Consider the following 14,031-nt stretch of genomic DNA (forward strand, 5'->3'; position numbering starts at 1 on the left):
AGGAAGATATTCATGCTTCGATTTCAGTAATGGGCTTTTTTTCGGGAAAACGAAAAAATTGGTATGGGTTTTTTTTATTTGATGATTTCGATTTGCGATTTGGTTTTCTAAAAATGACGAATCATGATTATATTACGTGTTAAATTTTCCTGATTATTATTCTGTAAAATATTTTTAGTACGAAATAACTGTATTAAACTTTGATAAAAAGAAGGTGTCAATTAATTTTAAAACGTTATTTCAGTGTTTCTTAAATATCTATTTAGTACACACATGTATTAATAGAATTGCGTATCGGTTTACGTACGATTGTTTGCAATCGGTAAACGTTAGTAGGCAGCTTTATCCCTCGCTTTGAATTCTACGTTCTTAATGACATAATATAGTTCCCGATAGGCCTAAGGGTTTCATAACTTTGGCTTTTTGCCTGCGGATAGTTTGTCAGCTGTTTAATACGTTAAACATATTAAACATGACGATCGGTTTACGGGTACCGAATCGTATCACGTCTTCGTTAGCGATGGACTTTATTAACTGCAGTCGCTTTACTTAAATTAAAATATTCGTAGAAGAAATGGTTTTTATAAAATTTTATTTGCCGCTTTACGCGTTCGGTTTAATAATTAGGATATATTGGATTTGTACTTTGATTCATTTTTTAGTTATTATTTTCAGTAGATATTTTAATTTAGCTAAAACACATATGAAAATAGATGGGGATGTAACTTGCAGAATATTTGACGAAACGAGTAAAAAAAAATGCTTGATGAACTTTTACTGAATATTAGGTATTGTTGGTATCGAAAATACGAGGAAGAAGCACGTTTTATACAGATATTAAAGATGCTTTAATTCTTGTTCGTTTGTAGTATTCCTTGTCTACGTTAGACCTTAGATCTTGAGATATCGAGATTATGTTATAAAAATTTGCATTAATAATTTTTGTTTACGAACTAAATCATATATAGTTAATAACTTGAGCTATCGTGTGTATATAATAACATCTTTGATCTGTCAGATGAATGCTTTTACACAAGTTCGGGAGTCTTATTAAGTATTATTATTTTTTTTTTACTATTTTTTCATTGCAGAATTGAATAACATTTAAAAATGCTATTTAAAGATTATGGAATAAAATTTTATCGTATATTAATGTTAATTTTACTTAAAAGTCTAGTCGGTTTTCTTATTTAAGTTTGTTTAGGAGAATAATACTCTGCTAAAAACATCAATTGTAATCGGTAAATCGTCTGTTAAACGATAATTTTCTAATCTTTTGTCTTAAATTCTCTTTATTTTTTTATTTCTAACATGTAAAAGTTTCGTCAGTTAAACGATTTCTTTTATAAATTATGTTCGGATGACAAAAAATTATTTCCGTTTGAGTAGTTCAGCGTAATAAATTAGCGACAGGAAACAAAAAAAGTCACATTTTGTTTTCCACTTCTTTCAGTTTGTTTGTCACCGGTTATACCCCCTTGCTTTCTGCAATACTCGAATATCATAGAAGAAGACGCTTTCTCCTTTAGTGTTTTTCAACGGTGACTCGAATCATTTCTTAATAACACAACCGAGAAAACATTACACTAACGATATGTAATATTTACTAAGCCGAACAAAAAAGAAAAAAGTAGTTGAAGTCATGTTAAGTAACGGATTAGCGTAATTGAAGTACTTCGTAATTACTTTCAGCTACGGTGTAAAATGGAAGAAAAATAATTTGATAAATCTTAAGGTATTTATCATGGTACCGCATGAGATTTATTAATACTTTGTATAAACGGAAAATTAATATTAAATTTATTTTTCGTTTGGCCGTTACAGTATTAAAATCATAGTTTCCTCTTCTTAATTAAATTCATTCCAGTAATGGCATATATTTAAAAGTCGTTTAACCGTACTTAAGTAAAATTTTTATTATTTGCACAAATGTATTTCTTATGCATTTTAAGCGTTAAAATTAATTCACATTACTAAATAATACTCGTATTAAAACATGTGTAGTCATAATAAGGATGTCTAATTGATGCAATTAGATTTTGCATGAAAAAAATTTTTAAATAAAATAATAAAATTTTTAAAAAATTTGTTTATAAAATTTTTAAATTTTATAAATTATAATTTTATAAAAATTTAATTTTGATTTTATCTATCAAACTGGTAATTTTCACTTTGTATCGATTTAACGTTCTTTCTATTAAACATAACCTGTTTCCGATCAAACTACCTGTGTTTTGAATTCTGTTCTTGGAAAAGAAAATTTATTGTAAAATTTGACGTCGCTTTACCTGTTCCCTGCTTATGTCTTGTATAGCAACACGTGTATGACAGTAATAACACATGATATAATTAAATTTATCGAATACGGTATTAAATTAGTTTTATTTAACCTTTAAATTAATGTTTAGAAATATAAAATTAGAGTGCAACTTAATGTAATAAGTAAATATTTTTTTTAATATGATCTTTTTAATTATGATAAATCGTACAGATCGTGTAGGCAGTGGATTTATATACAACATGGATAAACAGAGGAACTGCCCCGGAATTTGTCTGGATGGATTGATGGAAACTGTCGTAAATCTCGGTCGGAACATCGTCATCGAATTGCGCAGTTGATAACGTATTTGTACTTCTCTTGTTTCATTTTAATGGACCGTCGTGAAAAAGTCCGTACAACACCAGCACAACTTAAGGTACTTAAAACTGAAAGCACCACACGATAGTAGCGTCACCCGAACAGTCGTTAACATCGTCGAAACTGCAAAATCAAAGGTTTACCGTACAATCGGGAAGGTGTTTTCCTATACGAAAACGAAATATGAATCGACCGATATTGCAAAAATACTGAATATTCTGCATCTCCATTAATTGTGTATATTTGCGAGTGCTCAAATAATTTACATCAACGCTTTGTTGTTATTTTACATTACATATTTCATATATTCACCGTTAATTTATATTATTTCGTGTATTTATATTTTAATTTATTACTATTAATGTAGACTTTACCGCTTCTGTATTTTATTTTGCAATTAACGACGATGTTAACGACTGTGGGTAACGCTACTATCGTGTCGTGCTTTCAAAGTTTTAAATACCTTGAGTTTTGCTGGTGTCGTTTGAACTTTTTCACGCCGGTCATTAAAATGAAACGAGAAGTACGAGTACGTTATCATTTCTTTTGATTTATGTACGTATTTCATTAGGAAAGAAGAACCGTCAATAAAGCAGAGAAGAAAAAAATATCGACTACAGAATGTATTACAGAATTTTATTTGGAAGTGAAATAAACATTTTAATTTTTATTTACTAAATCTCTTTTTTCAAATAATTTACTTCAAGTACGATAACCTTTTTAAAAGTTTACGACTAAAGCTACGGAAGAAATATTTACGAAATATAAAAAAGTATTATGCCGGTGGAACGATTAGGTATGTGTCAGTTAATAATTAAATCATTTTACAAAAATTAAATCGCTGTAAAAATCGTAACAATCAACGCCTTCTAAAAAAGTTATTATCGTTGACGATAGTAACTTTTTTAGAAGGCGTTTTTATTGGAATCTCTTGGAAGAGTGAATCCAAATTTATAAACATCCGGAATTTAATATCTGGCCTCTGTATAATGAGGTTTATTTATGGATATACAAAGTAGCAGATGTAATTTCATAAAAAATATTTTTACGTAATATACTAGTGCTTTTACGAGTATAATATGCAGATTTCAAATTTTTCCTGAATGTATTTTGATGTATTAATGTATTGTATTTTTAATGTATTTTGTATGTTTTTGATGTAGGTTTTAGCGCTAAGAATTAGCGATATCATCGACAGTTTTTGTTCGTTTATTCCCAAGGCTTCCTTATTTTTTGTGTTTATGCGCAATTTATTATGCATCAGTTTATGCGCATATTTATTGCGTTTCAGATTTATTGCAATTCTTTGTAACTCAGATAAACTTAATTTAAAAAAAATTGTTATCCCTTGTGTCCCCATTTTTTCTCCCCTACACCCCTGGGCCGGACATAAAATGAAGTAAAGCTCATAAAGTGTCCCCGTCATGAATAATTTTATTCATGTCGCTGCACTAAATCGAGTTAAAAGCTGGTAAATGGGATATTACAACTTCTTAGACATCGTATCGGTAGAAATAGAGGCTCTATTTCTGGCTTATAATACATACATTAGTTTAATTTATTACTACTGATCAACAACGGAATCTATATTTTATTAAATACTTTACCCGTAAATGTGTAGTTGATTTTGTCTTGTTAAAAAAAAAAAGTTTAGCTGTTGCATCATATCTGACAGTATTTAAATAATGAAAGCATAGTAATATAGAGCGCGCAAAATATTACGAAATAAGTAACGATGTGTCTTAGAGGACGCTTTACGTTATTTTACTGAAATCCGTTTACTGCTGTAATAAAAAATAGAATGTTTTCAGGTTTAAGATTCATAATCGAGTTCGCTTATTTTTATTAGCAGTTATCACGATTCAGTAGAATTTATTTAATATTTTTATTCTGACTTTTTTCTAAAATCAGAAGATTCACACGTTAGAAATAAAACTGTAAGTCAGCGAAATAAGCCCGCGTTCAAATAAGCAACCGGCGATGTACATTCGTATTTTATGAACGATACACATTTGTGTTAAAAGTATTACTATAAACAATAATTTTTGTTCATAAAAACATAACCGTAATAAAAGAAATGCGATTTAGTCGAATTTAAGAATTCGTCGTCTATTTTCTGTTAATTTAATATCAATTTATTACAAAATAAGTTAGTTTATTAGCTGTTTTTTCCATAAGCTTTTTTTTTTATAAAATGATCATTTCAAAACCCACAAGATGGATAATTATGTAATGCGGTTTTTATCTCTAATAATTTGTTCTACTCAATTTTACTGTAGAATGTCGATGTATTTTGTAAGTCTGTATACTGTAGACGCGTTATGTGTATGTGTTGTATCGGTTTGAATCTTTTAACTCGTATAATTTAAAAAAGAAATGAGAGTAAACTTATTTTATTCTCCGATCACTTTTTTTTTGTCTATGAAATTCATCTTGTTTCGTTTCAGAAAAATTTTTATAAGCCCTATAAGTAAAAATTTTTTTAATAACGTGTTATTATTTAGGATTTAACATTGTTCTAGCTCGGTTTGGAGGTAGATCATTTATCAGTCCTTTGAAAAATGAAAACTTTTATTACGATTTAAAATCGCCACTAGGTATTAAAAAATGAGATTGTGAGTAAAACTTCCGATCAGACTAAAGATCTTTTGCCTTTCTGACGATAAATGGGCTGGAAACGAACACCGCTAATAAAAATAAAACTTATTTTTGCTTATACTTGATGTTCGGTAATAAAAGACATCCGTATTGCATATTTATGGCAATAATAAACTTTAAATGATGCTCTTAAGACCTTTAGACAGCTTATTTAACTGTAATTATGCCGAAATAAAAATATGTCGTAATGTATTTGTGAATTAGAGAAAATAAGGAATCGCAACGCGGCGTTATCCTTAGATTTTCGTCACGTACCCTGACATCTTACGATTAAATCGATGAAGGTATAGAGATTCTTTAATTAAAATGATATTCATATAGTTATTTCATTAAAATATTTACTCCCATCCTGATAAGGAATGTCTCAAAATTCAATATACAGAATAATTATGACCCTTGGAGCATATATTTTATACCGTGAAAATGGGGAATACTATCCCCATTTCTATGTTAGAGTTAACGGAAGTGACGTTTACATTTTAAATGGAGCTACACCCGAAACACAATTTTATTCTCTTTGATGAAATAAAAATATCATCGACCTTTCTTTTTCCTGTTTAGCCTCCGGTAACTACCGTTTAGATAATACTTCAGAGGATGATATGTATGAGTGTAAATGAAGTGTAGTCTTGTACATTCTCAGTTCGACCGTTCCTGAGATGTGTGGTTAATTGAAACCCAACCACCAAAGAACACCGGTATCCACGATCTAGTATTCAAATCCGTGTAAAAATAACTGGCTTTACTAGGACTTGAACGCTGTAACTCTCGACTTTCCAAATCAGCTGATTTGGGAAGACGCGTTAACCACTAGACCAACCCGGTGGGTTAAAATAAAAATATCAGCGTACGAAAATCATTACTCCGATTTAAGTGAAATTATTAAATATAAACATTAATATTCACCGGTGTACCTTCAGGTTTCATTACCGAATGAAAATCTAATGATTTTACTATCATTAGATAGTAAAAATCATTAGTAAAATCACAGCTTTTAGTGTTTTCAGTAAAAAAAAGTCAAATGGGAATAAAAGAACTTGAAATTTCTTTTGGAAGTACATCGGCGAATGCCAGGGTTGAAAGGGCTGCGTTCTGGTTTACAGTTAACCAGTGATTTTTTATAAAATTTCGTTTTGTCAAGGTAATTAAAATGTGCATCACCGGTACAGTTCCAATTTAAAATATGAATTGCTTCCTTCCCTCCTGTAGTTCTCTATATACGTATTTTATTCCAGTTATCTTTATAAACAGCATCTTCACCGGTTTGAAAACTAAATGTACATGCGCGATTTTATTTAACGGAAGTTTAAAAACAAGATTTTTTAATCCCTTAAAGCCGTTTACGAGATTGGGGATCTCGATATCAGAGATTTCATACGTTTCCACAACTCAGTCCTCCTGTATATAAATCATTTAGTAACTTTCGATAAATGTGCTAACGTAATCGGAGATCGACTGCGACTCAGGGTTTATCGTTCGACATCCTGCTTGTTATGTAAAGGAATAAGGAGATAAAATTATTGCGTCGCCACTCGGACTGATTTCACAGAATTTAAAAATCTGTAGCACTCGCGTCGCTCTTGTGCCAAGCATATTTCGCACATGCGGATGGTGCAATATGAATGTTCGGTTTAAATTGTGTTTAATGTTGACCTAATTTTAAAATATTAAAATCACACGTGAATTTATTTTATAATTACATCGATATGTTGTTGGCCTGGTTTCGCGCCGTTATTTTGAAAAATAATGAGTTAGTAAAATTTCAAACCGCGTGTTTGGAGCCCGCTGTGTTGACGTATAAACGGAAAATTATATCGCGGCGAGTGCAAGTGGCGTGAACGTTCACACGGTGTGAAGGTATTTTAATCATATACGGCCGACTTGATTTCACTCCTCGTTATATTTAATATATAAAATAAATCTTCCAACAAGACAGTAGTAAAGCCTCCAAACAGAATAATCTTCAACGGTTTTAGAAAAGGGCTAATAAAATAAGCCCGTGATGTTAAAGTTTGGTTAAAATAAAATTTTCCTACAGCGTTCCTTAAAATAAATTCAGCCGATTTTGAGTCGAACTGGAGTAGTTAGATCGATTTACACGTTTTAATCGTGTTGTAAGAGAATGGATAGTTATTCGGACGTTATGATGATTGTTGTTAAATCTTAATTCGGTTTTGTTTTGCTAAGTAATTTAGAATTGAAAGAATAATAATTAATAATTTTGTATTATACCTACCGCCGTTATGAGCGTACAAAGTTATTACAGTGAAGTATATTAGCAGTTTGTTGTAGTATGTAGGCATCCTGGCTGTATCGGCCTCAGCATGTTATGTTAACCTCTCAGAACAAGGTAAGTTGCCGTAACACTAGCTGATACAAACTGCTTGCCTGCCGTTCCCTTGCCGCTTTCTATTCTACCGGTCGCCGTTCTTCCCCTCCCTCCTGTCACGTCGTAAGTTATTTCAACATATCTGCGCACGCACGCACGCAATCATACACGCACAAAATTAAAAGAGAATCCATTGCTTCGTCCCGTTTTATAGACAAGCCTTGCAAGTGTCATTTTCTTAGAATATCACAACTTCAACACTACATATTAATTTTTATTAGGTTTGCCAATTCATATTTTAAAGCTGAAAAGATTGTTTTATAATAATTTATTTCGTAATTTTGTTTTTTTTAAATATTATTGTGACATGGATAATTCAGTTTATGACTTCAAAAAGGTTTCCCAGTTACAGTTTGTGTTGATTTTTATCTAAATTAGTTCTTCAAAAGAAGATTACATTTTCGTAAATAAGTTCAATTACGAAAGGAATGTACTTAAATTCCCACATTTTAATGAACAAAACTGGATCTGATGTTGAAATAAATTATTGTTACGGTTTTATTTTTACACGACTTCCCCAAAAGGAGTGTAATGTATTTAGGGTGTATATATATATATATATATATATATATATATATATATATAAATATGTTTGTTTCACCGTAACAGCTCAACGGTCGAACCGATTTAGATGTAGGACCCCGCGTTGGAATCCTTAAGTTACCGGGAGTGTCATAGGCTATATAAATATGTATATTTTTATGTAGTAGTGGAGCTTTGCCGGTTGAATTACAAAGTAATGAACTGTGAGCCTCTATCAGTGTTAGTTGGGTTTGACTGACTGATTCAAATCGAAGTCAAGTAAATAATATTACAAAAATAATAGAATTAAATTTTCATTAAATAAAACAAAATAATATTAAATAATTTTTTTTTAAATTCTGTTTTAACAATAATGGGCTTCCCTTGGGGAGACTACGTGCGAGGCTAGAGTGATGAGGTGATCCGAACACCTCGTGCGAGGCTAAACCAATCATCACCATAAACTGGTAACAAACGGGTACCCCTGGAGCGCTATTTTGGGAGGTGCAATGGGGTACTATTGTAATATCTTCACAACCAATCCGATTTTTAAAATTCAAATGGAGTATTTGCTGTATAATACAAAATCACGATGGAACCAAACCAGAACAAAAACTAACTGATTTACTCAGAAAAATCGAATGGCCTGCGCTACGCTGAGACCAGCTTGAGTCCGGCGAGCTCCCACAAACGGTCTTTGTAGAGTTTGACGACAGACGATTAGAGGTTTTCGAGGATTGAGGATCGGATTGAGGATCGAGCCCACTATCGTCGAATTTGATGCTTTAGGGAAATAGGACAAAGTGGAACAGTGTATGCTGCCACTAATATGTTCTGGGCCGTGACTGTGCATAAACTGCAAGGGACTATCCTAGAAAGAGCTGTTGTAGATCTGAGCACTCACATCTTTGCCAAGATCCAGGCCTACGTAGTACTGAGTCGCGTGAGACAATTGGAGAGTTTAGCCATTAGTTTGGATACTAGAAAATTGCTGTGTGATCTGCACGATAAAAAGTCTTTTGAGGAACTCAGTCGCTTGAGAAATCTGTTAGTTTAGATTGGTATACGCCAATTAAATAAATTGGCGGGTTCTGAATAATAATTTTTCTATATTAAAGAGCTCTGAATAGTAATTATTCTATATTAAAGCGCCCCCAGACTGCTTTTAAATATTTTCGTTGGAAAATATTTTCTTACCGATGTAAGACCAAGTGAGTTTAAATCATTAGACAACCTTAAATGCCTGCTGTTTCTACAACATGAAAAGCATATTTAAACAAATTAAAACTGTGTGAAAGTTCAATGATCACCAATTACTTTACTTAATTAAATATTGCATAACGATGATTAGTCTTTTATTTCCGTACCTTGTTTTCTTCTTTTCTTTAGTTAGATTTATTGTTGTTTTTTTTTTTTTTTAGTTAAATTTATTTTTTATTTTTTGGCAGGTGTGTTTTTTTAATTTTTGTAACAGTTTTTATTATGTAATATACAAGGGATATCTACTCTGAATTGCTGTCTGCAAGTTGTCGCGTTGTAGTATCTTTGATTATGTGTGAGTTATTACATTACAAAATGAATAGGAAATTCGATGTTGCCGCGACTGAAATACGTTGAGTCATACCGTTTTTAAACCATCAAAAAGTTGAGCCGGCTGAAATTCATAAGCAGTTGGTTGTTGTGTACGGTGGTAATGTAGTGAATGAATGAAAGAAAGAAACGTGTGAAGAAAATGGCGTGAAAGATTTACAAACAGAATTAATGTGCATGATGAAGAACCTTCGGGGAGGCCCTCGATAATCACCTAGGACTTGTTGAAACGCGTCAATGATGAAATCACAAAAGATCGCCGCTCAACGATTTCTAACCTGGCCCTTCTTTTTCCTGATTTTTCAAGAGCCGTTATTGGTCGCATTGTTCATGACCATGTAGGCTTCAGAAAGGTTTGTGCACGTTGGGTGCCGCACGTCTTAACGAACGTCAAAAAAAATCCGAGTGGGATTTGCTTTGGAATTTTTGATGCGCTACACAGAAAAAGGTGAGGAGTTCCTTAATTCAATTGTTACCGGCGATGAAACGAGGATTTCGTATTACACGCCAGAGAGAAAACGGAAGTCAAGTGAATGGCATCATCCTCAATCATCAATCAGACCAATGAAGGTCAAGCCACAGTCATTTGGACGCAAACAGATGGCCACAGCTTTTTGGGATCGATCGTGCCACGTTCCACGTGGCATGAAATCATGCCACGTGGAACGACTAAATGCGGAAGCCTATTGCGAAACTCTACGTAAGTTATGGCGCGCCATTCAAAATCGGCGGCTGACCGACGGCGACATTTTGCTGCACGATAATACACGTCCACATGTTGCGGGTCCGACAGGAGATTTACTGAGAACATTTGGATGGGAAATTTACGATCACCCACCATATAGTCGAGACTTAGTTCCTTCTGATTTCCATTTGTTTGGGAAATTGAAAAAAAATTTGAGTGGTAAGCAAGTTACGGGTGACAATAAACTTAAAAATGCTGTTAATCAGTGGCTAAATAGGCTGATGGCAGAATACGACGAGAGCATATTGAAGCTAGTGTATCGCTACAATAAAAGTCTTAATTCATGTGACAATTATATAGAGAAGTAGTATAAGATATGTAGTATAAGAGAAATAAAAAAATTTATAAAGTTTTCAGAATAAATTTTTTATAATGAAATGGTCTTTACTTTAGAGATTATCTCTCTTAATAAATGGTCATCACTCATATCCATTTCATTATCAGCATTAATTTCATGTTACAATCGATGCTACTTGTCACTAATATTATATTCTAGGAAAACTATATGTATGTTAAGGGAGGTTTTTATCTGTACCGTGGCTTCTGTCAGGTAAAAGATGCAGAAAGGAAATGGATGCACTATAAGTTAAATGTAGGTTCATATTAAAAAAGACTGTACTTAAGTATTTAATGCCCCCTCAGCTACAGCTTTATTTAAAAACAAAGTAGTAAGTCGGATTTCGGTGGAAAATGAACAGTCTCTTTATTAATTTTAATAAATGGTTATTTATATTTATTTATTTTATAAATATAATTTAACCAAACTTAACCTACGCTCGCTAACCTTGACTAATTAACACCATAACTTTTTGAGTATTTATTTAATAAATTCAGTAATTATTGCAATTATTTATTATTTAAATAATCAAAACACTCTTGTTAATTAGTCAAGGTTAGCGAGCGTAGGTTAAGTTTGGTTAAATTATATTTATAAAATAAATAAATATAAATAACCATTTATTAAAATTAATAAAGAGACGTTTTGAATCTATGTTAAACTCTATATCGGCCCATTTTCCACCGAAATCCGATTGACTACTTTGTTTATAAATAAAGCTGTAGCTGCGGTGGTATTAAAGTACCAAAAAGACTGTTTCTTTTGACAAGAAAATTGACTCTCATCTGATTATGTTGTGTCGTGATATAACTCTGAACCCGGCTAGCCTCATCTCTGCCAGTTTATAGATAAAGAAATTTGTAGTATCCTTCACTGTAATTATAAATATGATTTTTTTAGTTCTGTGAAAAAATATTTATGTTAATTGTTACATTTTAATGTTCAGTTTTGTTTTCTGTCGCAAGAATTACAACCAAAAGGCATTTAAGATGTGATTATGTGCTAGAATCAAAATGTGTGAACCTTGTGATAAACAAGTCAGCATCTTACTGGAGAAGTAAATCCTATCTCTTTCACTGTTTGAATTAAAAATTAGTTTAATATAGGTACTGCATATTATAGAGATTCTTTCATCCATAAAATTTACGTAGTAAAATATACCTTGTAATCCATATGCTTCAGAAGCTGTTAGTTTAAACCTCAGTTTCTTGTAAGATTTATTTAAAGGCTGTTAATTTTACGTTTTCATAGGATGTAAAGTAATGAAGTTTTCTTGTCATTGATAACAATAAATCAAATCAGAAAGGATTTATCATACTCTAGATCTGGTCACTAAAATTATCAGGAATAATTCACTTTCTAATTAGTTAGTAGTATCAGCTTTTATGTTTCACCAGCTTATTAAATGCTGCTGATGGTGAGGTCTTTCCAGCCAACTCTCTACCATTTCTTCTTTCAACCATTTTATTTACTACCCGCAGAGCTCTCAACTTTTGAGAGTTTGAAGTGTACTGCACTGGGTCAAACCTTGTAGTCTTTCTTCTCTTTACAAGATTATACCTGTGTAAACACTCTAAATGCCTACATTGCGTATACATTTCAGTCTGTACAACATAAACACCCTCATTACACAGCACATTGTTTACTTTCAACAATTATATAAGTCATGTGATGTGTTTTAAGACACCTTTAGTAGCATAATAAAGGTATCCTAGTGTTCTATTAATAATGTCATAATAAAATAAAGATCACTCTGTAATGGTCCGTTATTTTTGTTGGTATTGATGGAAAAGTAATTTCAGCTAAAATAATAATACTTAAGTGGTGGGTGGTCCACTCAAAACCATTAAAGTTGTTTTAAAAGGCCCTCAACTTGAATTCATAAAAAAGGTTTAATCGATTAGATTCTGATCGCAGAATAAAAGGAGATGCTTGTTGTAAAAATACATTTGTTATCAGTTGAATTATTGAAGAATGTTTATGGATCACCTAGAGCAATTAAAAACTAGGTTTTGGTATTATTATCCGTGTAGAAATAAAAAGTGATTAAAACAGAGTTGACAGCTTTTAAAACTTAACAGGGACTTCTAATCATTTTCAGAGCCGCGTAAATACTTAACATCAGTCCAAGAGCTATTTTTTGTTTACAAATTTCTAATGAATTATTATGCAATGAGCTTTAAAGCTACAGTATACAAACTTACACATCAGTACATCAAGACGATGTAGAAAAACCAGCTTGCAGCTTATTCTCGTCTTTGCCATGTGTTCCCTTGAAACATGTAAAGACTGGTTACATGTTCATTCATTCTAAATCCTCAACAGTGCTTTAGTTACTATTATAAGGACAATATTGAAAATACAGGCTGAGTAGAAATTGTCCTTACCTCTTTACCAAGAATACAGGAAAATTCAAAGCTGCTACAATTTAAACCAGCATTTTATTTCTTTTACTGCAGTAGATACCAGATGTTCTTGATAAAGGATGTAGATCCTGAGAAGAACTGAAATCTTTTTTTGATTCTTCATTAATAAAGTTGCACCTCTGACTAAAGCAGTACATCTGTGTTTTATTTAATTGTCAAATAAGCCAACTAAAACAACCTAGTCGTATTAGAAAGTATGTTATTCCTTCACCAAAGCCAGCAACTTTGGGTGGGAAAGTCATCAATTAAAAATCTCATTTAAGGGATCTATATCATTAGTGAATCCTAATTCACACTCATTTCTACTCATGTCCTTTCTGTAATCATTCACGTGTATTCCTTTTTTATCATTCACTTGCTATGTTTTGAATTTACAAAATCAGAAATCTGACTTATTCATTAAGATCCTGTCTCCATGTTTAATGATATTTAAGTAGGCATTTTGTCTCTTTGGGCTTAAATTCTTGTTTGGTAGAAACTGTGTTACTGAGAAAGACAGAATTCAGATCTGTTTCTTAATGATGATTCATCTGCGTCTCTTTATCATCCTCTGGCATGTAGACTACTATTGACGTCGTCTCTCTCTATCCCTGATCTTTTGCTCCATCTTTAGTGGTGAGTAAGCCCTGTTCTGTACTGTTACAATCACAAATTTCTTGTATAGATGTAAAATAGCTACCTATGGAAGGACCAAGAAGTTGGATTGTGGAAAAGGCAGAATAGAAT

The 14,031-nt window shown here is 32.1% G+C and overlaps 2 protein-coding genes across 2 annotated transcripts in view; one reads left to right on the forward strand and one right to left on the reverse strand.

Annotated features, from left to right (window-relative positions):
• Positions 1 to 7,692, reverse strand: part of LOC142334281 (uncharacterized) — a 45,422-nt gene extending 37,730 nt beyond the window's left edge. The window contains exon 1 of the mRNA XM_075382200.1: positions 7,533 to 7,692. Within this exon, the coding sequence (XP_075238315.1) occupies positions 7,533 to 7,599 (67 nt within the window). The 5' untranslated portion in view covers positions 7,600 to 7,692. The remainder of the gene's footprint in view (positions 1 to 7,532) is intronic.
• qin (tudor domain-containing protein qin) overlaps positions 1 to 14,031 on the forward strand; it is a 435,556-nt gene that overhangs the window by 239,137 nt on the left and 182,388 nt on the right. The gene's annotated exons all lie outside the window — the stretch shown is intronic.

This window comes from Lycorma delicatula, chromosome 1 (assembly GCF_047948215.1).
Source record: "Lycorma delicatula isolate Av1 chromosome 1, ASM4794821v1, whole genome shotgun sequence".
In the NCBI taxonomy this organism is placed as follows: Eukaryota; Metazoa; Arthropoda; class Insecta; order Hemiptera; family Fulgoridae; genus Lycorma; species Lycorma delicatula.